The sequence below is a fragment of the Melanerpes formicivorus genome, unplaced genomic scaffold, assembly GCF_026170545.1.
Source record: "Melanerpes formicivorus ecotype bairdi unplaced genomic scaffold, bMelFor1.0.p_v2 SCAF_47, whole genome shotgun sequence".
In the NCBI taxonomy this organism is placed as follows: Eukaryota; Metazoa; Chordata; class Aves; order Piciformes; family Picidae; genus Melanerpes; species Melanerpes formicivorus.
In genome coordinates this window covers 2213881-2239834 of record NW_027142399.1, presented here as the reverse complement: position 1 = coordinate 2239834, position 25954 = coordinate 2213881, and the positions used below count along the sequence as shown (strand labels likewise).

The 25954-nt window shown below is 47.2% G+C and overlaps 2 protein-coding genes across 2 annotated transcripts in view; both read right to left on the bottom strand.

Moving 5' to 3' along the window:
* The window catches only part of UBASH3B (ubiquitin associated and SH3 domain containing B), a 278462-nt gene that overhangs the window by 145794 nt on the left and 106714 nt on the right, over window positions 1-25954 (bottom strand). The gene's annotated exons all lie outside the window — the stretch shown is intronic.
* On the bottom strand, window positions 801-22639 carry JHY (junctional cadherin complex regulator). Its single transcript, XM_068159897.1, is given in 10 exon segments — window positions 801-1001; window positions 1808-1933; window positions 2915-2995; window positions 5283-5544; window positions 6113-6469; window positions 6471-6574; window positions 6576-6686; window positions 7333-7434; window positions 17224-17710; window positions 22227-22639. Coding segments are annotated over 10 exon segments (2217 nt in total). The 5' UTR covers window positions 22613-22639.

The window sequence follows — 25954 nt, the reverse complement described above, 5'->3', positions numbered from 1 at the left end:
TTGAGTCCTGTGCCCAGCTCTGAGCCCTGCAGTTTAGGAAAGATGTTGAGATGCTGGAAGGTGTCCAGAGAAGGGGAACAAACCTGGGGAGGGGTTTGGAGCACAGCCCTGTGAGGAGAGGCTGAGGGAGCTGGGGTTGCTTAGCCTGGAGAAGAGGAGGCTCAGGGGAGACCTTGCTGTCTACAACTCGCTGAAGGGAGGTTGTAGCCAGGTGAGGGTTCGTCTCTTCTCCCAGGCAAGCAGCACTAGAACAAGAGGACACAGTCTCAAGCTGCACCAGGGGAGGTTTAGGCTGAATGTTAGGAAGAAATTCACAGAAAGAGATTGCCCATTGGAATGAGCTGCCCAGGGAGGTGGTGGAGTCCCCATCCCTGGAGGTGTTTAGGAAGAGCCTGGATGAGGCCCTTGGTGCCATGGTTTAGTTGATTAGATGGTGTTGGGTGATAGGCTGGTCTGGATGACCTCAAAGTTCTTTTCCAACCTGGCTGTGCAGATATGCCCATAGGTTTGACATGGCTAAAAAAATGATCCAGCTGTGACAGCCTGTAAGATGCAACTACTAGGTCAGTTGATCTGGGAGCAGAAGAGCAGCAGAGGTTACACATTTAAAATGCCACATAAGCAACTGTTTAGATATATCTTTTTTTACATTGCCTCTAGTGGAACTGATTCTAAAATTTACCAATGATTAAACCTTGTCTTTCAGTGGAATGGAAAAACCTCTGTGTGAAAGTCACAGTTCATAACTAAACAGTTCAGACATTTGTGCCTTGAGGATGTCCCTGATAATTTCCAAAGCCTTATAAGATGTGAAGGGTTCTGAAAGCAGCTACAATTTGCTTCTCCTTCTCGTGTCGATGCCACAAAGCTTCCAAGGATGCAATTTGAGGTAAGCTGTCTTCATTTAAAGAGAGCAGAGCTCTTTCCTCTCTCACTTCTTCATCTGGCTGCCTTGCCATGAAAGTCTTTGGTCTAGGAATCGTCTTGGCATATTCCAGTGCCTAAAACCAGGACAATTGGGACAGCTGGTTAAGAGAAAACCTGCACAATTATTTCCAAGGCAATGTAGGTGTTCCTATGGTGAGTCTCCTCAAGAAATCCAAAGCCTTTTGGCCATCCAAACAATGCAGTTTCCTCTCTTTGTGCTTTGTGTGAGGTTTAGGAAGAAATGCAAGAGGTTTTTTGGATGCCCTCTCCCTGGAGGTGGTCAAGGCCAGGCTGGATGATGCCCTGAGTGATTTGGGACATGTCCTTGCCCATAGCAGGGGTTTGGGAATGGATGACCTTTAAGGTCCCTTCCAACTCAAACAATTCTACAGCTGTATGGATCTGTGGTCTCCTTGCAAAGCGCACTCTGCAGTAGTGTGGCCTCCACTGCTGATGTGAAGCAGAGCTGTGCTGGGTAGCATTCCTAGGGATGTTCTACCCTCCTTTATTTTCCCCCCTTCCCCAGGAAAACATCACTGGCTGGTTAGGCTCAGTTGAGTGCTGATAGCTTGGAGTACTGCTCTATTTCCACATGGTGGACTCTCCTGAAGAGCCAGGCAGATGCATGAACTAAAGACAGCTGCTGGCACAGAATTCTGCAACTCTTGGCATACATCAACAGCCACAACAGAACAGAAGCACAGGGGAGAGCTTGCCAGGATCCCATGAGAGTAGAAGTCCTGAGGGTTGTTAAAATACAAATGGATAAACTATTTTAGACTCCTGGGAGTTAAATCTGTGCTCTTCCTTTTGTGTGTGTCTGTGTGCAAAGACCAAACCCTCTCCCTGCACGCACTTTCAAGGGACTCTCTGCTCTTACCTTCTGCCTTGACACTGAAGATACAGCCTGGGGTTTTGCAGGTAACCTCTGAGCCAAAGCAATGCTTTTCATATTGTGTTCCTTAATTTGCTTTGCATACTCCTTTAGTTGCTTTAACTTCTCTTTCTGCCCAAAGGAAAAAAGGGGTCTGCTTAATTCAATGTCTCAGTAGATCCATCAATGAAACACTGTTGGGTTTTTCCCATGGGAGCCTTCCATTTACACCTCTGTGGCTGTTTAACCTGGCTGTGCTATTGATCATCCCTCAGCAGAGCACAACAGGAAATCCTGACAAAAGGCACAGATATTCTTTTTTAAGGCACTTTTCATGTTTAAGAGCTTTTCTGGATGGCATTGAGGGTAGAGCTCAACAGAAATGTGGCAGTCTGAATGTTTCAAGGGATCTGTTCAGTTCTGTGCTGGGCTCATTTCTCTCAGCTTTTGCAATGATTTTTGAAACCTGTGCACTTGTTTCAAGGCTCTCAATGACAGGGTGCTTTTACTTAGCTGATATTCTGTGTCTTCATATTTCCAGCAATTTATTACCCTCAGATGCAGCAGGATGTTCCACCTTGCCCCTGCTAGGAGCCAATGCCCCTTATTTCCTTTCAATGCATTGATACCCCAGTGACACTCTTTGCAGTGAGAGTGGTGAGACACAGAAACAGGGAGATTGTGGATTCTCCCTCCCTAGAGGTGTTCAAGTGGTCTAATGGGAGGTGTTCCTGCCCATGGCTGAGAGGTTGGAATTAGATGATCTTCAAGGTTGTTTCCAACCCAAACCATGCTATGAATCTGTGAGTCTAAGGCATAATAATGCAACTCAGTCCTGGGAATGTGGAATTTACTGATGTGCTATTAGCCTGGTTGGATTCTGTGAACTACTCCCTGTCTCTGGAACTACAAAATTAGAGGGTTAGGTTTATCCACAAGGCAGTTCTTTCCTTTCATTTGAACCTCTCCTTAGGATCTCAAGCCAGATCTAGAGTCAAAGGCATAAAGTACCACACAAGTTGCTTCTTAGCAGTGGTATTTCTTTGTCATTTTCCCCTGCCTAAGCTCACTTTGCACAACTGAAAAGCAGATCACATAACAGGGGCTGCTTACTTTCTCTTTGATTGCTTCATAGTCAGGTCCAAGGCCTCCAAGCTTCACATTCAGATTTATGTAGGCCTTTGAGCTCTGTGGCTGAAAAACAAACAGCAGTGACAGATTTGCCTTTATTGTTCCTTGCTAGGATTTCCTGGAGAGCATAATTGAAACAAGTCTTACAAGGGCAGAATTCAACTCTCAGGCAGGTATGTCTCATTTGAAGGACTGTAAGTGACCAAAAAGATTGAGTTAATTGTACCAGTCAAATCATTCAGTCAAAAATGATCCATTTAAACAGCTTGAAGTGACTATTTGACTGCTACTGGAATGAAGCTCCAAGGAAATTGTTATGAGAGAGGCAGATGAAAATACCTGATTTTAGGGGCAAGAAAAGGCAAGCAAATATTATTAGTGATGGTTACCTTTAAGATCTCAAAACTGCAATGGAAACATGTTCAGATAGTTGAACAAAAAACCCAAGCCCTGCCCTGTTGTAATAGTATAGAAGCTTTAATCTACCCTCTGCCCACACCCTGTAGCGCAGCAAAAGCTTCACAAGCACACAGGGAAGACAGAAGATGACTGATACCATTTCAGTCCTTCATGGCATTACTCCAAAGCCCCCAGTAATTCCAGAATCTTTTAAATATGGACCTGATGGAGTGGGTCCAGAGGAGAGCCATGAAAATTGTCAGGGGCCTGGAACACCTCTATATAAGGACAGGCTGAGGGAGCTGGGGTTGTTCAGCCTGGAGAGGAGAAGGCTCTGGGCAGACCTAATAGCAGCCTTCCAGTACCTGAAGGGGGCTACAAGAAGGCTGCAGAGGGAGTGTTTGCAAAAGCCTGTGGGGATAGGATGAGGGGCAATGGTTTGAAAGGAGAGAAGAGCAGATCTAGATTGGATGTGAGGAACAAGTTCTGCACCATGAAGGTGCAGAAGGTTGCCCAGGGAGGTAGTTGAGCCCCCATCCTTTGAGACATTCAAAGTTAGGCTTGACAAGGTTCTGCTCTAGAGGAGGATATCCCTGCTGACTGCTGGGGGGTTGGACTAGATGGCCTTTGAAGCTCCCTTCCAACCCAAACCATTCTGTGGTTGATTTTTAGAAGTGGGCTATGCATTAAAAACCCATCAGTGGAACCTCATGATGATCAGCTCTGTGGTCACTGCAAACACAGAGGGTGCAGAAAGACCAAGAAACTTCTGTATGCAAATAAAATGTGTGCTGCTTCAATGGCCATCTTCAAGTTAAACTCAGCTGCAGAGAAACTAATCCCATGCACTGGATTTTGTATTTGAGACTTCTTTGTGTCAGTGATCCCTGTTCTTTTGTCATATGCTTGCACCCAGCATTCAATTTAAGGTACTGTGAGGAGTTAATCATTCAGCTGCCTACAAGAAAATCAGGGTTCCCTCACTTCATGCCATGAGCATGAGTGCATTTGTTTCTCAGGAGAAGCTGGATTTTTCAGGGAGGCATAAATAGTCTCCTTCCTGTGCCTCTCCTCACATAGGAAGCGTGAGAAAGCTACTGAAAACCCAGGAGAAAAACAATGGCTTGAACTCAGGAGAACAGAAAGGGAAAGAAATCTGCCCCTCAGTTACTCTCATAATCCAGCTGATTCTTCTTAGAGGCATTCAAGCAGCAATCCACCAACTGCCTCCTACATGAAACACAGAAGTTATTATTCCAGATTAGTTTTGTCTGCCCTGAGACTTGGAGCTAACCTCTTAAACGTTTAATTTGTCATGGGCACACAGGGCTCTCTCTCTCTCTGCTGCTCCACTGCATTGGTGTTAAGTGGTTACAACATGAGACTGGACACACAGAGGAGATAAAAAGAGCCAAGTTTTAATAAGGCCCCAAATGGGATCATCAGGAGGCTTGCAGTACTGTTTATGCTGTTAGCTTTACAAATCCTCTAAGTTTGGGGTTGTTCAGTTTGATTCCCTTGGAAACAAGAGATTGGAGTTGGATCACAAATGGGCATGACCAGGATAATGGTTTGCTTAGATCTTGAGGCCTGGCTACCTGCTGCTTTATACAAATAGCTTTATTCTACACCATTTTATCACTGGATAACTTAAAAGACAAACACTGCTCTGTGTGTTCTTAGAGCTAATCAAGTTTGAAAGTGACAAAGGGAGAGGTGGTGGTGAACTGCTTTGCTCTTCAGGCTAAAATGATTTTAGTGTCTCTTTCCACCCTTTGTTCCTTGGGTTTTAATGCTCTGGGCAAGGTCAGTGTGTGTCTGTAACAATGAAACAATCCTCAGTCCCCCATTCCCTCTTTTTGTGTGTGGATTTTTGGCTTATTAAGGGAACAAATGAAACAGAGGAAGAAATAGAAATGTTAAACCATCCAACCCACATCTGGTTGCTTACCTTCTTGCTGACCTTAGGCTGGTTTTGCTTTTCCATTTGCATGAGATGCCCTTCTGAGTTGCTTCGGCTCATTGGCACTTGGATTCCTCCCCCACTCTCTGGATCAAGCTCTGAACCATTTTCTGCCTGTGGGACTATGGGTGGAAGGAGGCTGAACATGTGCCTGTCAGCCAGGTGAGCTGCTGCCACATGACTGATCTCCTGGTGATGTTGCTCCCAGGTTTGTGCAAAATGGGAGGTTGCACAAGGGGCTCTTGGTATGCTGTGTATAGAAGATTGAGAAAGCCTGAAAAAAAGAAAGAGGGGGGAAATAAGAATCTTTATCTGTCTATAGCAGATAGTTCAGTAAGCAACCTGTGTGCATGGAATGATCCTTGCTCACAGAATACACTGGGAACATTTAGAGGGGAGGTTAAGACTGGATGTTAGAAAGAAATTCTTGACAGTGAGGGAGATGAGAAACTGAAATGTGTTGCCCAGGGAGGCTGGGGATGCCCCTTCCCTGGAGGTGTTGAAAGGCAGGTTGGATGAGGCTCTGATCATCTTTGTGGCCCTCATTTGGTCCCTGCCTCTCTTGTTTTGGGGACTCCAGAGCTTGACACAGCACTGCAGGCGAGGTCTCACCAGAGCAGAGTGGCAGAATCAGCTCTCTCCATATGGTGGCCACATTTCATTTGGTGCAGCCCAGGATGCCATTGGTCTTCCAGGCTGCAAGTGCACATAGCTGCCTCACGTCCAGCTTCTCACCCACCAGCACCCCCTTGCTCATTTCTAATTATTAAGGGCACCATACTGTTGTGATAATACTGTTTCAATGCTTACATCCTTACCCTAAACCACTTCTAGCATCATTCTGATACCTTTTATCCACACAGATATGTCTCTTGCAATCCTGAAGTGATACTTGGTCCATCAGCAATTCTTGGAAGCTTGCATTAAAAGTAGATGAAATATTCCTCTGATTTGGATGTGCTTGGCCATTGTTGCTGCCACCTCTTGCACAAGGCTGCACAGTGCCATGGTTGTATGAATGTAGCTGGTCATGTGGAAGTCCATTTGGAGAACCATGAAGGTACTTCTTGCTCTCCTCACTGGTGTATGTTGAAGATACAGCCTCTGCTGGGCTGAATTTCTGTGGTGTTGGCTGAAAAGGATAGGTAGATGTGGTGAAACCCTGAGTAACAAAATCTGGGGAAATTATTTAGGCAAGAATCTCAATTTGCTGCTGTATGAGAGTCAAGGCCAACAGAAGGACCTGCACCCAGCCATTTCTGCAGCGTGCTGCTGTTGTCTTTGCTCCACTGCCTGCATGGGAGCAGCCTGGAATTCTGATATTTGGTGGTAGCAAGACTTTGGTTCTGCTCCCAAACAGAGAGGGACCTGGGGGTGCTGATCGACAGCCACCTGAATATGAGCCAACAGTGTGCCCAGGTGGCCAGTAGGGCCAATAGCATCCTGGCCTGCATTAGGAATAGTGTGGCCAGCAGGAGCAGGGAGGTCATAGTGCCCCTGTACTCTGCTTTGGTTAGGCTGCACCTTGAGTCCTGTGTCCAGTTCTGGGCCCCTCAGTTTAAGAAGGACATCGAAACACTTGAAGGTGTCCAGAGAAGGGCAACAAGGCTGGGGAGAGGCCTTGAACACAAGCCCTATGAGGAGAGGCTGAGGGAGCTGGGGTTGTTTAGCTTGGAGAAGAGGAGGCTCAGGGGTGACCTCATTGCCCTCTACAACTACCTGAAGGGTGGTTGTAGCCAGGAAGGGGTTGGCCTCTTCTCCCAGGCAACCAGCACCAGAACAAGGGGACACAGTCTCAAGCTGTGCCAGGGGAGGTTTAGACTCGAGGTGAGGAGGAAGTTCTTCACCGAGCGAGTCATTCGTCATTGGAACGGGTTGCCCAGGGAGGTGGTTGAGTCATCGACCCTGGAGGCATTCAAGGGGAGATTGGACGTGGCACTTGGTGCCATGGTCTAGTCATGGGGTCTGTGTTGATAGGTTGGACTCGATGATCCTCGAGGTCCTTTCCAACCTAAGTGACACTGTGATACTGTGCTCATCTTCTTGGTGGTTGTTGGCTATCATTCCTTGGGAAAGCTCTCTCTTGGAGCCTCTGGTTGGACTTGATTTTATTTCTCTGGGAGGACTTATTTTGGTGATCCTTAAAGAAGTTACCAAAGGTGAGGTGAAGTTCAGTGGTTGCTATTTCACCTGTTCCTTAAGGGTAAGTTTGCCTGTCACAGTGCTTTTCACACCTTCAAGTATCCCTTGAAACCCATTGCAACCTGTGAATGTGTGATGTCAATGATTCAGATGCTTGGACCTCTAAACCCAGTTCTTTTCCCTGCTCTATATCCTGCAAAACATCATCCAAATGATAAGAAACAATTGATGAATTCGAGCACACCAGGACTCCTGCTTTGAGCTAAACTCTCAGTCTGGAGTTTATTCAAGACTTGCCACTTTCAATTACAGCATCAGGTGTGGCCTGCTTTGAGGAAAGACACAGCTTTCTTTCTAGGGACTCTATAAATCCATTCTCAGCCCATTTAATCTTTGTCAGCTCTGCAATCCTCCATTTCATCCTTCTGTCCCTCTAGGGTTCTTTTGTTAGCGACACTTGCAGTCACTACGTGGCACATGCACTCAGAATAACTGCTTAATGGCAGGTATTAAATCCACATATAGAGCAGAATGTCTTGGCATAAAGCTTTAGCACTGGGGAATCCTGACTCCTGGTGCCAAGATGATGATTTGTTAGCTCGACCTCTGCTGCAACAATTAATGTGCTGGCACAGTGGTGGAAAGTATGAACGGCAGCCAAACTGGGACCAGGCCAATGTTTTCCTCTTTAAATGGAATGGACAGCCCTCCAAAAGCCTGCCTTCATTCTGAAATGCCATACATCATAGAATCAGGCAGGTTGGAAAAGACCTCAGAGATCAAGCCCTACGAGGAGAGGTTGAGGGAGCTGGGGTTGCTTAGCCTGGAGAAGAGGAGGCTCAGGGGAGACCTTCTTGCTGTCTACAACTACCTGAAGGGAGGTTGTAGCCAGGTGGGGGTTGGTCTCTTCTCCCAGGCAAGCAGCACCAGAAGAAGAGGACACAGTCTCAAGCTGCACCAAGGGAAGTTTAGGTTTGAGGTAAAGAGAAAGCTCTTCCCAGAGAGAGTTGTTAGCCATGGGGATGTGCTGCCCAGGGAGGTGGTGGAGTCACCATCCCTGGAGGTGTTCAAGAGGGGATTTGACATGGCACTTGGTGCCATGGTTTAGTAGTCATGAGGTCTTGGGTGACAGGTTGGACTTGATGATCTTTGATGTCTCTTCCAACCTTATTGATTCTATGATGAAGTCCAACTTGTAACCTAATTCCTAACACCTCCTGACAACCAAACTGTGGTTCCAAGTGTCACATCCAATCCTTTTTTGAACACCTCCAGGGACAGGGACTCCACCACCTCCCTGGGCAGCACATTCCAGTGACCAATCACTCTTTCTGGGAAGAACATTTTCCTCACCTCAAGCCTAAAGCACAGATAAATCACATCTCTCACAACAAACAGCAGCATAAGATCTTGTTTGTCCCTGACAGGATTGTGGCTTCCAGTCTTAAGTGAACAGCAGGGAATGTAAAGAGTCTCCCTGAAATTACTTCAGACACTTGCAGTGCAGAGAAGCTAGGGGTTGCCAGTCATAATTCCAGCTGGCTTGAAGTTCTGGTTGAGAAGTTAATGATGTTTTGTTTTTCACAGAGAGAGTTGTTAGCCATTGGAATGTGCTGCCCAGGGAGGTGGTGGAGTCCCCATCCCTGGAGGTGTTCAAGAGGGGATTGGATGTGGCACTTGGTGCCGTGGTTTAGTAGTCATGAGGTCTTGGGTGACAGGTTGGACTTGATGATCTATGAGGTCTTGGGTGACAGGTTGGACTTGATGATCTATGAGGTCCTTTTCCAACCTTATTGATTCTATGCCTCTATGATAACCTGGTGTATTCTATTGCTCCAAAGACTATCCTCCTGCACTGCTTGGAAGGGTTCAGCATAAAATAGATCTACAGACTTAATGTATCTGTGAGGAGCTCAGTGCAGAGTTTTCTACTTGTAACATTTTCTGGTTGATGTTCAGGGGGATTTTAGGGGATAGACTAATGCAAGAGTAGTTGTAGCTCAGAATCCTCACGAACCATCAAACATGACCATGTACTAGTTTGCCCTTTTCCATTAGCTCACCATTAAGGTTGCATTATTTCACCAAAATGAGGACATTTTACGTTATTATCAACCAGATAATGCCCTAAATTGAGACACTGAGAGTGGCAAACCACTGGGAAAGGCTGCCCAGGAATGTGGTTGAGGTCCCATCCCTGAAGATTTTCAAGATCAGCTTTGATGTGGGCCTGGGCAGCCTGCTCTCGTTGGAGGTGTCCCTGTTGACTGCAGCGGGGATGGACAAAATGACCTTTGAGGTTCTCTTCCAACCTGATGCAATCTGTGTAGCTGTGTAAATAGATGAGTTGGGCTCAGAATTTCTTGGGATTTGGGACCTATTTTGATTTTAAAACACTCAATATATCCAGCAGCACATGCATTAAACTTTGGTGATTATCTACTGGTATGTATCCAAGCATTTGCTGCCAGCAATTGTAACTTTAAAAGCAATGAGATTACAGCTTTTAAACATCCAAACTTCAATTCTTTTACATATATATATATATGTTTCAATTATGGTGAGAAAGAACCTTGAACTGCTGTGCTTTCTGGTACCATTTATCTTCAGGTTCCATTTTCAAAGTCTGGGATGGTAGGACACTCTGCACTGGTTCCTCATCAAGAGTTTTAGGACCTGTAACCTAAAAAATCAAGAATGTTTATGGCTACAGCCCAACCAGATGAAAGCATACAAAAACCTTGGGGAAAGGATGAGAAATAATTTGCCTCCTATTAAAACTAAAATGCTGGAGTTAGGCATTGTCTAATAGATAACCTGAAAATGAATGGCTGAAAGAGAAAATGAAAAAGGAAGCAAAACCCCAGTCAGCAGTGGGGTAGTGCAGGGATTATTCCTTCTACTTTTAAGGAGAAGAGAGGGGAAGAAAATTGCAGGAAGCTTGCAGCACAGAAATCTACTTGTAACTCTCAAATGTCTGGGCTCCTCCATTTATACAAGAGCCAGTGGATGCACCTAATAACAGAAAAGCAACTAGACAATCATCATTGTCCAAGCAATCAGCCAGTGTAGCAAGATTCTGATGGATGACATTCACCACAGCAAGGTCTTGAACAAGAGCTCTGTGTATATGTGTGGGGGGGGAAGGGATGGCAAAACATATAATGTTGGTAGGAAAGTACAAGGAGTAGCTTGCAGAAAGAGGCCATCTAATGTACACAGCCTGGCAGCAGCAACAAATAGCTTGTGCAAAACAGCCAAGCCCACAAACAGGGAGAACATCTTCATGTAGCCACAGTCATGGCAGCATGGCTGGAAAGCAAATGTGAGCCATGCTTTCCAAGTGGCTGCTGGCACTGCAGGTTTCAAAGCCAAGTGATGGCTGTGTAAATATAGCAACAGAGAGAAGTTTTCTTCAACTCATAGGATCATGAAATTGTTAGGGTTGGAAGGGACCTCAAGGATAGGATAGGATTAACCAGGCTGGAAAAGACCTTTAAGATCCTCAAGTCCAACCTATCATCCATCTAGTTCCAACCCTCCTGCCATGGGCTCAGCAAACTTTTCTTTTTTACCCTGATCTTCCTGAACTTCAGGAAAACCAACTGGAGCTGGGGTTGCTTAGCCTGGAGAAGAGGCTCAGAGGAGACCTTCTTGCTCTCTACAACTCCCTGAAGGGAGGTTGTAGCCAGGTGGGGGTTGGTCTCTTCTCCCAGGCAAGCAGCACCAGAACAAGAGGACACAGTCTCAAGCTGTGCCAGGGGAGGTTTAGGCTGGATGTTAGGAAGAAGTTCTTCCCAGAAAGAGAGATTGCCCATTGGAATGTGCTGCCCAGGGAGGTGGTGGTGTCACCATCACTGGAGGTGTTTAAGAAGAGCCTGGGTGAGGCACTTGGTGCCATAATTTAGTTGATTAGATAGTGTTGGATGATAGGTTGGACTTGATTTCAAAGGTCTTTTCTAACCTGGTTTATTCTATTCTATTCTCAGATCCAGTGGGGTTGGACTGGATGACCCTTAGAGGTCCCTTTCAACCCAAACCATTGTATGACTCTATGATTCTAAATACTCTGAATTCCTGTTATCTTCTTTCCTCCTTGTGAGTGGCAGATGAAGTCAGGCTTCAATGTCCTGTCCTATTCTATTCTATTCTATTCTATTCTATTCTATTCTATTCTATTCTATTCTATTCTATTCTATTCTATTCTATTCTATTCTATTCTATTCTATTCTATTCTATTCTATTCTATTCTATTCTATTCTATTCTATTCTATTCTATTCTACCACACAGGTTTCCTGAGCAGTGGATAGCTGCAGGCCTGGCCATCAGCAAGGTGTTTTTGGTGGAACCAACTGCCTCACTGCATTGCTAGTTTACTGGGCAGGTAAAGCATACTTCTACATTATCTCTTTGAAAGAGGAACAGGACACAACCTCTGGCAGCATTTTTTTTCCCCCTCTCTTTTTCTTTTTTCCCCTTTTTTTTTTTCCCCTTTTGGTGAACTATTCTATTAATACCAATCAAATTGAGAAAATGATCAAATGAAATTGCATTTTGAGAATCATAAGCTGTGTAATGCCTATTCTGTTAAATTGAGGCCCATAATTGCTTCTCTACTGAAAAGATACAACAAAGACAGCAATCATGGCATGTCATTATCCCAGACTAGGAAACCGGCCTTTGCAGTGAGGACTTCAAAGGCTTGTGGTTCTCGAATTGCATTTGGCTGCTATTGTTGAAGCGCAGGCAATCTTGATTAGGTGTTTACACTGAGGTAAGGCTCAGTGCACAGAGAGTCTGAGTGCCTTGGTCTAGAGCCATTAAAAAATTGTACATTATGTTCCTTGCTTTGAAGTAAGGGGCTTGTAGGTAGGAAAGCAACTCATCGTGAGTACAGCTGAGCTAGCTTGGGCCACTGCTTCTCCCTCTCTCCTTCTCTCTCTCTCTTTTTTATTCTTTCTCTCAGAGAGACTCATCATCAGGTTCTTAGAGAATCAGGCAACACTGCAAAGAACTTGATGCTTTATGAAATGCTGTATAAATTAGTAAATACACAGCTCAGCACGGATTTGCTGTATGTTGGGGCACATGCAGCCTGCTGGCTGCATGCACAGAGGCAACAGCTGTGAATCTTGCAGCAAGGAGGCTGCAAATCTTTTTACCTAAGGTTATGTCAGATGATTAAAAAAACCAACCATAAAGCTGTCTGCAAAGTGTAAACACCCAGGGAAGTGGTGGAGTCACCATCACTGGAGGTGTTTAGGCTTGGTGCCATGCTTTAGTTGATTAATGGTGTTGGGTGATAGGTTGGACTTGATGATCTCAAAGGTCCAACCTGGTCTCCTCCACCCCTTTCTCCTCCACCCCTTTCTCCTCCACCCCTTTCTCCTCCACCCCTTTCTCCTCCACCCCTTTCTCCTCCACCCCTTTCTCCTCCACCCCTTTCTCCTCCACCCCTTTCTCCTCCACCCCTTTCTCCTCCACCCCTTTCTCCTCCACCCCTTTCTCCTCCACCCCTTTCTCCTCCACCCCTTTCTCCTCCACCCCTTTCTCCTCCACCCCTTTCTCCTCCACCCCTTTCTCCTCCACCCCTTTCTCCTCCACCCCTTTCTCCTCCACCCCTTTCTCCTCCACCCCTTTCTCCTCCACCCCTTTCTCCTCCACCCCTTTCTCCTCCACCCCTTTCTCCTCCACCCCTTTCTCCTCCACCCCTTTCTCCTCCACCCCTTTCTCCTCCACCCCTTTCTCCTCCACCCCTTTCTCCTCCACCCCTTTCTCCTCCACCCCTTTCTCCTCCACCCCTTTCTCCTCCACCCCTTTCTCCTCCACCCCTTTCTCCTCCACCCCTTTCTCCTCCACCCTGTAGCAACTTCATGGAAATGATGGGAAATAAGGTAATAGAAATGCTTTCTCCCCCCAAAACCCCCCAAAGAACAATCTCAGCTGGTAGAATCTTCTTAGACTTGTGCATTCTGAAGAGAAACACCATTTCATTGTTCATTAGGTGTTCAGAAAAAGATTGGATGTGGCACTTGGCACCATGGTTTAGTTGTGAGGTGGTTTTAGGTGCTAGGATGGACTTGATGATCTCTGAGGTCTTTTCCAACCTGGTTGATTATGTGGTTTTTCCACTGAAGTTCAGTATTGACCCACAGCCCTAAAAGAAGCTGACCAACACTGTTTCATCACCACCAAACCTGCCAGCCCACAGGGGTCATATCAATAAATCAGCTTCAGCATCCTGCAAAGCTCAGAATCATGGAACTGGTTCTGTTGGAAATCAGACTCACAGAATGCCAGGTTGGAAGGGACCCCAAGGATTATCTAGTACAACCTTTCTAGGTGATAGTGGAGTTGAAATGAGCTGGCCCAGCACCCTGGCAAGCTGAATCTTAAAACTATCCAGTGGAGAGGAATCCACTGCTGCCCTTGGGAGATGATTCCAGTCTTGAACGGACATGATCCTTAACTACTGCAGGTGCCCTTACCACAAAGCATGGGACCAGTCCAGTGCTTCTACCACAGAGACCTATCAGGAGGCAATGCTCCAAGTGCCTGAGGTCCTGATCAGTTCCTTGAACTGGTTTATTTTTAATCCAGGTTAGGGGAAAAAGGTATTCAGTAACCTCTTCAACTACTCCAGCATAAGACATGTGTTTTCCTCTTCTCATACTTAGGTGTTTTGTGCAGTTTTGATGCAGTTTTGCAGGTGAGATGATCAAAGCTGGCTCATGGGCCAGCTCAGGGCAGCAAGATGCTTCTGTCAGGCCTTCTTTCACGCCCTCCAACAAGGTAGAGCAATGGATATCTCGATTAAGAACAAGAGAGGTCAGTGCTTCCTACCCACAGCAAACATGAAGCCAGCTGCCAGTAGGTGGTGATGCTGTTGCAATTCTATCACAGATTCACAGATTGCATCAGGTTGGAAGGGACCCTCAAAGGTCATCTTCTCCAACCCCCTTGCAGCCAGCAGGGACACCTCCAACTAGATCAGGCTGCCCAGGGTCAGTATTTTACCACTCTCATTGTGAAGAACTTCCTCCTTATGTCCAAACTAAAGCTCCCCTGCTCCAATTTCAAACCACCGCCCCTCATCCTACCGCCACAAACCCTTCTAACAGTCCCCCCCCAGCCTTCTTGTAGGTCCTCTTCAGATACTGAAATGCTGCTCTAAGGTCTCCCCAGAGCCTTTTCTTCTCCAGGCTGAACAGCCCCAAGTCTCCCAGCCTGTCTTCACGGGAGAGGTGCTCCAGCCCTCTGATCATCTTTACAGCCCTCCTATGGACCTTCTCCAGCAGGTCTGTGTCTCTCTTGTGTGGTACCAACTTGTTGAGGGCAGAAGCACACTGTTCTACATCCATGCTGCCTGACTCCTGCTGTGTGACAGCTCTGCTGCCCTCCCAGCTCCTTCAGTGAGGCAAGCTTCGAACACAGATCTGATTTTAACAGACTTTTTGGTGTTTATTTCTTACCTACCTTTGAATGGTGTCTCCACAACAGAGTCCTGATCTCTGGCTCCACTACTTACATCTGAACCCTTTTCAGAATTCCCCAACCAGTAAACACAATTATATCAACACAGCTTTAATTAGCATCAATCTGCACTCATTATTTTTACCATCAACAAAATTATAATGGGGAAAAAAAACCAACCCAAACCACAACAACCAACAACAAAGTGCTCTTAATAGCTCTGCTAGAAGAAAGCTTGTCCATCCTTACACTCCTTGTCATGCAGATGCCCTCCACCCTTGTGTCAACTGTTCATCAGCCTTGGAAAACGTTTCACTTGGAGCAGAAAGTCTCTGTAGCTTTTGCAAGGGAAGGATTTTCCGTGCTCCAGCTGGTGGAGTGATTCACTCACTCCCACCTTCCCATTATGTGTAATAAGTATCAAGTAAAAGCAACAAACTCATCTATAATCGTTCATTAGGAACTGTAATTACATTTCCACTTAATCCTTAATGCAAGTTGCCTGAGGTTTCTCAGTCAGTTGTAAGAAAGCTAAGCCCTTCACATCCAAGTAGTGTGCATGGCTGCTATCTGCTGACTGATTTCAAGCAGAAATCCAGGCTGGGAGAGGAGTGACTCGAGAGCAGTCTCAAAGAGAAAGGCTTTGGAGGTGTCAGGTGAAGAAAAACTCAGCATGAGCCAGCAATGGTCACTTAACAGCCCAGAAGCCAACTGTGTCCTGGGCTGCATCAAAAGCAGTGTGACCAGCAGGAGGAAAGAGGTGATTCTTCCCCTCTGCTCTGGTGAGACCCCCTCTGGAGTACAGCAACTCGTTCTGGTACCTCCAACAAAAGAAGAACATCAAACTGCTGGAGTGGCTCTATGGGAGGCCAAGAAGATGACCAGAGGGCTGGAGAACCTCCCCTGTGAGGACAGGGTGTGAGACTTGGGGCTGTTCAGCCTGGTGAAGAGAAGGCTCTTGGAAGACAGTGACAAGCAAGAGTACTCATGGCCCTTGAAAGCAGTGTGACCAGAATGTATTTTCTGCTTAGAAGTGTAGCTTCTATGAGCAGAGATAATAATTACCAAATGCATGTTGGCCATGCAGAGAAAAATCAGAGGCAGCAAAAAACCCCTCAAAGAACCATTAATAAGGTGTAATGTGGAACCCATAGGAAGGAAGACAGCAGTGCACCAGCTTCAAGATTAAAAACTAGTCAGAAACCACCTCTGTGCCATGGGCAAGAATAGAATCATAGAATTGTTGTGGTAGGAAAGGACCTCAAGGATCATCCAGTTCCAACTCCCCTCCATGGACAGGGACACCTCACACTGGATCATATTGCTCAGAGCTACATCCAGCCTAAGAACCTAGGTACCACCCACAGAATCCCCAGTCATAGCACTGATGTAGGTGCCAGGTGTGGGTGCAAGGAGGAAGCTCAGGAGATGCAGCACACAACAGCAGAGTGGCAAGAGGTTTTAATGGCAGTATGGGGATGTGCCTAGAGATGCTAGCCCTGGTCCCCTTCAGTCCTTCTTGAATGTAGGCTTGTGAAGAAAGACAGGGCTTTTAGTTTTCATGAAATAATGCAGCTCAGACTTCCATATATATATATATGTGTGTGTGTGTAGCTTAACTAGGCTTGTAATAATGTCTTCAGTGGGGTTCTAATTGAAGGCTGGTTAATTATTCCAGAATAGAATAGAATTAACCAGGTTGGAAAAGACCTCTGAGATCATTGAGTCCAACCTACCACCCAGCACCATCTAATCAGTTAACCATGGCACCAAATGCCTCATAGAGGCTCTTCCTAAACACTTCCAGTGATGGTGACTCCACCATCTCCCTGGGCAGCACATTCCAATGGCCAATTTCTCTTTCTATGAAGAACTTCTTCCTAACATCCAGCCTAGACCTCCCTTTGCGCAGTTTGAGACTGTGTCCTCTTGTTCTGGTGCTGCTTGCCTGGGAGAAGAGACCAACCCTCACCTGGCTACAACCTCCCTTCAGGTAGTTGTAGAGAGCAATAAGGTCTCCCCTGAGCCTCCTCTTCTCCAGGCTAAGCAACCCCAGCTCCCTCAGCCTCTCCTCACAGGGCTGTGCTCCAAACCCCTCCCCAGCTTTGTTGCCCTTCTCTGGACACCTTCCAGCAACTCAACATCTTTCCTAAACTGAGTGGCCCAGAACTGGATAAAGGGTGACCAAGCTTTTACACTGGCCATCAGGAGGTAGCAGTTGCATGATAGATTGCAAATCTGCTTACTCTCCTCTGCAAACCACCAGGCAGTCCTCAGTTTATACCAGTTAGAACACATCGAAGAGTTACCTACCTGCTCTTGGAGAACTTGTTGCCTTTTACTGTGCAGCTGAAGATAAGAATTTCTCTTCTCTGAAGGGAATCCTAAGGTCTGTTTGTTTTTTTCCACAAAGTTTTTTTTTGCCTTTTGTGGTCGACCTTCTTGAGCCTGAAGAGCCAAAGCTTTTGGGCTGGCTTTGAAGTGACACCCAGCTGCAGATCCCTTCCCTTTGCTGCGTGGCTTAAAAGGAGCCTCGCTGCCCACAGCATTTGTTTTATGGAAGCTTGGTGATTTTGTACCAAACTCTGAGGATGTACCTTGTGCCTTTGCCTCCTGTTGATTCTTTTCCTCTGAGCAGTCATTGGCATGGAGGTAAAATGCATCCTGTGCAAAGTCCATGCTGCTCCCTCCAGCAACCTGACAGGCTCGTTCTGCCTCAGAAAATTCTGCTCCCTCTTTTGTGTTCTTCCAGTTAGGGTTGTATCTTAGGCTGAAATATTTGTCCACAGCCTGATGTTTCCTGTTTAAAACATAAACAAGAAACACAAAGCTATTCAGGTCCAAGCTGTATGAATTTTCTATCATTTCACTGTGGACTTTGAGCCAAGAAATGTCTTGCAAATATGATCATCAGAGTTACTCCTGTGCGGGCAGTATTGCTATTTGAATCAGGGGAGGGTTCCGTTTGAAACAGTGTGACCTCCCTGCTCCTGCTGGACTTAAAGCTTCCAAACATCCAGCCTAAACCTCCCCTGGCACAGCTTGAGACTGTGTCCTCTTGTTCTGGTGCTGCTTGCCTGGCTACAACCTCCCTTCAGGTAGTTGTAGACAGCAAGAAGACAGATGGGCAGAATCCAACGGCATGAGATTTAACACATCCAAGTGCCGGGTTCTGCACATTGGCCACAGCAACCCCAGGCAGTGCTACAGGCTGGGGTCAGAGTGGCTGGAGAGCAGCCAGGCAGAGAGGGACCTGGGGGTACTGGTCAATAGTAGGCTAAACATGAGCCTGCAGTGTGCCCAGGCAGCCAAGATGGCCAATGGCATCCTGGCCTGCATCAGGAACAGTGTGGGCAGCAGGAGCAGGGAGGTCATTCTGCCCCTGTACACTGCACTGGTTAGGCCACACCTCGAGTACTGTGTCCAGTTCTGGGCCCCTCAGTTTAGGAAGGAGGTTGACTTGCTGGAACGAGTCCAGAGAAGAGCAACAAAATTGGTGAGGGGTTTGGAACACAGCCCTGTGAGGAGAGGCTGAGGGAGCTGGGGTTGCTCAGCCTGGAGAAGAGGAGACTCAGGGGTGACCTTATCACTCTCTACAACTACCTGAAGGGAGGTTGTAGACAGGTGGATGATGGTCTCTTCTCCCAGACACCCAGTACCAGAACAAGAGGACACAGTCTCAGGCTGTGCCAGGGGAGGTTCAGGTTGGATGTTAGGAAGAAGTTCTATACAGAAAGAGTGATTGTGCTATGGAATGGGCTGCCTGGGGAGATGGTGGAGTCGCCGTCATTGAAGGTGTTCAGAAGGAGACTTGATGGGGTGCTTGGTGCCATGGGTTAGCTGTTTGGGTGGTGTTGGATTGGTTGATGGGTTGGACATGATGATCTTGAAGGTCTCTTCCGACCTGGTTTGGTTTATTCTAATAAAGGTTTATTCTAATAAAGGTCTCCCCTGAGCCTCCTCTTCTCCAGGCTAAGCAACCCCAGCTCCCTCAGCCTCTCCTCACAGGGCTGTGCTCCAGACCCCTCCCCAACTTTGTTGCCCTTCTCTGGACACCTTCCAGCAAGTCAACATCTTTCCGAAACTGAGGAGCCCAGAACTGGACACAGGACTCAAGGTGTGGCCTCGCCAGTGCGGCCTCACCAGTGCTGAGTACAGGGCAGAATGACCTCCCTGCTCCTGCTGGCCACACTGTTCCTGATAGAGGCCAGGAGGCCATTGGCATAGAATCTATACTAAGTACTATAGTAGAATCAGCTAAAAGAGAGGTGATGTAAAGAGAAATAATGTAAGAGAAATGACAATAGAAGGGAAATAATAAGAGAGAAATGATCTATTGCACTGCTTCTGCTGTTTCCTTTTAAATGCTGGAGCCTACAAAAGCTAGGAAGTGTTGCTCATCCTCCAAAGCCTCTGCAGTGTGAAATAAAAAGTGATACTCCTGGTAAAATCACTCCCTCAAATGTCAATGTTTATAGTTGGGTTTTGCTGCTTTTGTTTCTTGGTCTGGGTTTTATCTGTTTGTGTTTTTAACAAGTCAGGAAGCTTTGTGGTTGTTTTGTTGTTTGTTTGGGGTGCATTTGTTTGTATTTTTAACAAGTCAGGAAGCTTTGTGTTTGTTTGGGTTGTATTTACTTATCTACTTTCAACAAGTGCCCATACCGTTGCTCTAAGCTACACCTGTCAACTGTCATCAAGCAAACAAAGGTGGTCTGCCTTCAGAACCCCACAGCTGATTCTATTTATGATCTAACAGGAGGAAAACCAACTGTAGGAGCTAAACACGTACAAATTGGCTTCCAGGAAATGGGCAGGCAGTGGCAGGAGTAAGAAGTGTGGGAGGAAAAAAGGCTTTTAACACCGTTTTCCTCTTAACTGGACCTGCAGTGCAGTCCTGGTTTCTTGAGCACTGACAAATGCAGAGAGGGATTGATGTACAGGCACCGAAACCTGGTTGACTCTTCAGCTCCTTGTTAACAGAAACCTCCTGATCTGCTGGATTCTCCAACCTGGGGCTCAGTTAATTCTAATATCATTTCCATAAATCATTTATTCATCCTTTCTAAATTAGTTCCATGCCTGTGCCTCTCTTTCAAGTGGCTCCTAATAATAAACTAATCTGTCTCTCCAGCAATGCTTTTTCATTTCAGGTAAGCATTGGTGCCAGGGTAGGCTGCGTGGCAGGGATTAGATGATTTATGCCGGTGAAAAGATGATTATTATTCCCAGTGGCCACACACCCCAGGTACACAGAAAAAGGTGAGCCCATTTTGAAATGAGTACAGAAATATGTGGTACAATTGCAAGGATTCAGATAACACAGTATAATGCTAAAGAGTTCTATTGTGCTGAAATGTGTGCACAGCAGCTCGATTGTGTTCTGCAGGCCAGGTCGCCGCGCGGGGAGCGAAATGAGCGTGAAGAGCTCCTTCATCTCTAATCATCTGCAGACAAAAAGTGCACCTTTTATTCCTCCCTCCAACTTGATAGAAAGGTTAGATGGACTCTGTGCTCGTCAACAAAAGTGTTGCACGCAGCCAACAGATGCGGTGTCTCCTCTTCAGATTCCCAGGTTAGTAATGGATGTAGAGAGGGGGGTTTCAGATGTAGATGCTGTGATATTTGCTCCAGTTAATGGACTGGATTGGAGTACTTACTAGGCTAAGTTCAAGCAAAAGAAAAATTAAATCTCCATTTAATGAAGAGCCTCACATTCAGCCCAAAAAAAGGGGGGGAAAAAAACAACAACCCACACCAAACCACTAAAAATTAGAGCATGTTTCCAGTACAATTAACATCATTTGCACTCACAATAAAATATTCAGTAACTGGCCGCTTTGCCTGGTGAGGAGGTGAATGCAAGGATGCTATTAATCATTTAGCCTCCATTTGTTTGCCATTTCCTTTTAAGTAGACAATTAAACTGAAACTGCACATTATGGTTGCTTCAGGTTTAATTTAATCCCTTTAAACTTGTGAGTTATTCCCAATTTATACAGTGTTCAGGCCTTTTATGTCTATTGACAGCAAATTACATTTTGTTTTATGTGCTGAGTTAATGCTTTCTAAAGGATAATAGTGTAGGCCTGGAAATGTGGATTTTGGACTTAACACAGCTTTCAGGACAAAACTTAAGCACTTTGGCAATGTAAATTGGTTTCTTCTCCCAGGCAACCAGTACCAGAACAAGAGGACACAGTCTCAGGCTGCACCAGGGGAGGTTTAGGTTGGATGTTAGGAAGAAGTTCTACACAGAGAGAGTGATTGCCCATTGGAATGGGCTGCCCAGGGAGGTGGTGGAGGCACCATCATTGGAGGTGTTGAGGAGGAGACTTGATGGGGTGCTTGGTGCCATGGGTTAGTTGTTTAGGTGGGTTGGATTGGTTGATGGGTTGGACATGATGATCTTGAAGGTCTCTTCCAACCTAGTTTATTCTATGCATTCTATGTGGACGTGGCACTTCAGGCCATGGTTTAATGGCTGTGGTAGTGGTGAGAGTCGGTCTAGATGATCTTTGAGGTCTTTTCATAGAATCAGTGAGGCTGGAAAAGACCTCAGAGATCATCAAGTTCAACCTAGCACCCAACACCTCATGACTAACTAAACCATGGCTTCAAGTGCCAAGTCCAATCCTTTTTTGAACACCTTCAAGGACGGTGACTCCACCACCTCCCTGGGCAGCACATTCCAATGGCTAACAACTCTCTCAGTGAAGAACTTTCTCCTCACCTCGAGCCTGATTGTTTTCAACTGAAATAATTCTATGATTCTATGTCATGTAAATTCTGAGGAGTGGAAGCTTTTAAAGTGTTAGAACTATTCAATTGGTTTACTAAAGTTCAGAGTCCAGAGGAGGACCTCAAAGATCATGAAAGGTCTGGAGCAGCTCTCCTGTGAAGACAGGCTGGGAGACTTGGGGCTGTCAGTGTGGAGAAGAGAAGGCTCCAGGGAGACCTTTAGAGCTGTATTTCAATATCTGAAGGGACCTACAGGAAGGCTGGTGAGGGACTGTTTAGAAAGGTCTGCAGTGATAGGATGAGGGGCAACAGTTTGAAACTGGAGCAGGGGAGTTTCAGGTTGGACATCAGGAGGAAGTTCTTTGCAGTCAGAGTGGTGAAATGCTGAAACAGGTTGACCAGGGATGTGGTTGAGACACCACCCCTGGAGACATTCAAGATCAGACTTGATGTGTCCCTGGGCATCCTGATCTAGTTGGAGGTGTCTCTGCTGACTGCAGGGGGGGTGAACAAAATGACCTTTGAGGGTCCCTTCCAACCTGCTGCAATCTGTGAAGCTGTAAAATCCCATGCCTTACCTTTCATCACCTTTATTCTTTTGTATTCCAGTGGTACATTGACCTGTGTCATCCTCAAGTCCTTCTTTTAAAATCATCTCCTCCAAGCTATCTCCTTCTAAGCTGTCATTCTCCAACTCATCTGAACACAGTTCCACCAGCTCTTCATTTTCATCAATCCGCCTCCGGAGCTCCAACTGGTACTGTGTCTCTTGAACAAGGCTTTCAGAGTCAGACTCTTGGGAGTCATTCAGACTTGAGGTAAAGCTCTCTTCACTTATGGATGGCCTTTGCCAGTTGACAGCGTGGACATCTGCTTGCATGAGGTTTGGAGGAGAATAGTTTTCACTCATGTTGCAAGTAAGTGGAGAAGAAGCTGAGATATATTTCATCTCTGAAGAATTCATTCTGTGCTTTGCACCAATGGGATACACCAGCCCTGTGTTTTGAAAGCATGAGAGTAAACATAAAAAGGCTGCTCACTCTATAATAACTATGGTATTTGTTAAAAGCAGGTAGTACTGTTGGCTTAGGCTCAGAATTGGACCTTCAACAGTTAAAAAAGGCTCAGAATTGGACCTTCAACAGCTAAAAAAGGCTCAGAATTTCACCTTCAACAGTTAAAAAAGGCTCAGAATTTGACCCTCAACAGCTAAAAAGACTCAGAATTTCACCTTCAACAGTTAAAAAAGGCTCAGAATTTGACCCTCTACAGTTAAAAAGGCTCAGAATTTCACCTTCAACAGTTAAAAAAGGCTCAGAATTTGACCCTCAATAGTTAAAAAAGGCTCAGAATTTCACCTTCAACAGTTAAAACAATTCTTTGCTTCCATCTGTTACACTGATTTTTCCTTTAAGCAGTTAATATCAAGGTCCTTATATCCCAAATGCATGACTTACTGCTACGAAATCTACCTCAGACTACTAATGGTAACAAAGCTGTGTACAAACAGCTTATGAAAAAGAAAATGAAGCTAAGACAAAGCAATAACTTTTTATCTGCTAACTTCTGGAGAGGGAAAAGACATTTTCTACATGCTCTTTATACAACTTTATGCCATTTTGGCATGGAAGCAATCAGCAAGAAAGTGTGTGTGCCAGAAAAGAGCACAGTGAAAAGAACTGGAAATCTTCTTCGGTCAGGAAAAGTTTCTTTTGATTGCATTTAAATGTTCCTAAATCATTTGTACCACCAGAGTGTTGCAGCATCAACTGTCCGGGAGGAGGAGGAAAAAGAAGTGTTTTGTGACAAAGGTACTTGGGACAGTGTGACCCATCATCCCCTTTAAAGGCATACAGTGAACTCCACTTTCGTAGGAGAGTTAGTTTAATAGGAGAGTCCACGTGTGCGGCTGCTGGGAGATGGAAATGCCAACTATAACTTTTGCAGGGTTAGCGCTGGTAGTCGCACCGCAGTTTACCCTTCGGAACTCCTTTTGCAACCGAGAGGATGCTTCTGGCCGCTGCTGCCGTGGCCGGTCCAGAGGAACGCCTGGCATCGGCATGAAACTTTCGCTGGAAACTGCCTGAGGTCAGCAGCCCCCGGCCGGTCAGCAGCCCCCAGCCAGCCAGCAGCGCCCCAGCCAGCCACCAGCGCCCCGGCCAGCCAGCAGCCCCCCGGCCAGCCAGCAGCCCCCAGCCAGCCAGCAGCCCCCTGCCAGCCAGCAGCGCCCTGGCCAGCCAGCAGCGCCCCGGCCAGCCAGCAGCCCCCAGCCAGCCAGCAGCGCCCCAGCCAGCCAGCAGCGCCCTGCCAGCCAGCAGCCCCCGGCCAGCCAGCAGCGCCCCGGCCGGTCAGCAGCGCCCCGGCCAGCCAGCAGCCCCCGGCCAGCCAGCAGTCCCCTGCCAGCCAGCAGCCCCCGGCCAGCCAGCAGCGCCCCGGCCGGTCAGCAGCCCCCTGCCGGCCAGCAGCCCCCTGCCAGCCAGCAGCCCCCGGCCAGCCAGCAGCCCCCTGCCAGCCAGCAGTGCCCCGGCCAGCCAGCAGCCCCCTGCCAGACCCCGCTGCCTCCAAGCAGGGAGGGGAGGCTCCGCTGCAAGCCCTGATCCCGGAGCCTCTCTCCATCCCGGACACAACTCGGCAGCTCCCCGAGCTGAGCCAGATCTGCAGCCCCGCCAAAGGCCTCGCCGCGCCCCCGGCTGCCCTCACCCCAACGCTCTCACCTTGGGCGATCCCGGCTCGGCCCCGTGCCCAGCCCCGGCTGGTCGCCATGGCAGCAGCGGAGGACGCCGCTGTACCAAGAGCCGCGGCGGCGCGGGGGAAGCCGCCGCCTCTCCCCTCGGGGAGAGTGGTACCGGCCGTGCCGGGCTGCAGCGAACTCTTCCCCCTTGGAAAAGGTCGTGATGCCCAGCGGGAGTTTGTTAATTCGCTAGTACAAAAGCAGCTTTCAGCAGTTTTCTTACTTCTACTGAGAAGTAATAATCTCTGTTTCTTGCTTCTGCAACAGTAACATGGATTTAGGAAGGGCAGATCCTGCCTCTCTAAGCTGATCTCCTTCTATGCCTAGGTGACTGCCTGGTGGATGTGGGGCAGGCTGTGGATGTAGTCTATCTGGACTTCAGCAAAGCATTTAACACCAGGTGTCCCCCAGGGATCAGTGCTGGGCCCCATCCCATTCAAAATCTTTAGTGATGATCTGGATGAGGGGATTGATTCAGTCATCAGTAAATTTGCAGATGACACCAAGTTGGGAGCAGGTGTTGATCTGTTAGAGGGTTGGAGAGCTCTGCAGAGGGATCTTGGCAGGCTGGACAGATGGGCAGAGTCCAACAGGACGTCATTCAACAAGTCCAAGTGCCAGGTGCTGCACTTTGGCCACAACAACCCCATGCAGTGCTACAGGCTGGGGTTGGAGTGGCTGGAGAGCAGCCAAACAGGAAGGGACCTGGGGGTGTACTGATTGACAGCTGGCTGAACATGAGCCAGCAGTGTGCCCAGGTGGCCAAGAAGGCCAATGGCATCCTGGCCTGGATCAAGAATAATGTGGCCAGCAGGAGCAGGGAAGTCATTGTGCCCTGTGCTCAGCCACACCTTGAGTACTGTGTCCAGTTCTGGGCCCCTCAATTTAAGAAGGACATTGAGACTCTTGAATGTGTCCAGAGAAGGGCAATGAGGCTGGGCAGGGGTCTGGAACACAAGCCTTCTGAGGGAGCTGGGGTTGTTTAGCCTGGAGAAGAGGAGGCTCAGGGGAGACCTTCTTGCTCTCTACAACTACCTGAAGGGAAGTTGTAGCCAAGAGGGGGTTGGTCTCTTCTCCCAGGCACCCAGCACCAGAACAAGAGGACACAGTCTCAAGCTGCACCAGGGGAAGTTTAGTCTCGAGGTGAGGAGAAAGTTCTTTATAGAGAGAGCTGTTAGCCATTGGAATGTGCTGCCTAGGGAGGTGGTGGAGTCCCCATCCCTGGAGGTGTTCAAGAGGGGATTGGATGTGGCACTTGGTGCCATGGTCTAGTAGTCCTGAGGTGTTGGGTGACAGGTTGGACTTGATGATCTTTGAGGTCTTTTCCAACCTTGTGGGTTCTATGATAAGCTCTAATGAGGAAAGCAAGCAAAGCTTTCTGCTGTCATGTAAATTTCCTGTGCTTTAGGAATTCCGTTCCTAAAAGAAACCTTCCCCAGGACTTCAAGGCAGGGCTTTGCAGGTGGAAAGCCTCGGCAATTCTCCCTAGTGACTTTATTGAGTAGTTGAGTAGTCCCATGTGTCCCAGAATCACAGGATCCCTGTGTCTGGGAAAGACTTTCAAGACCATCAGGT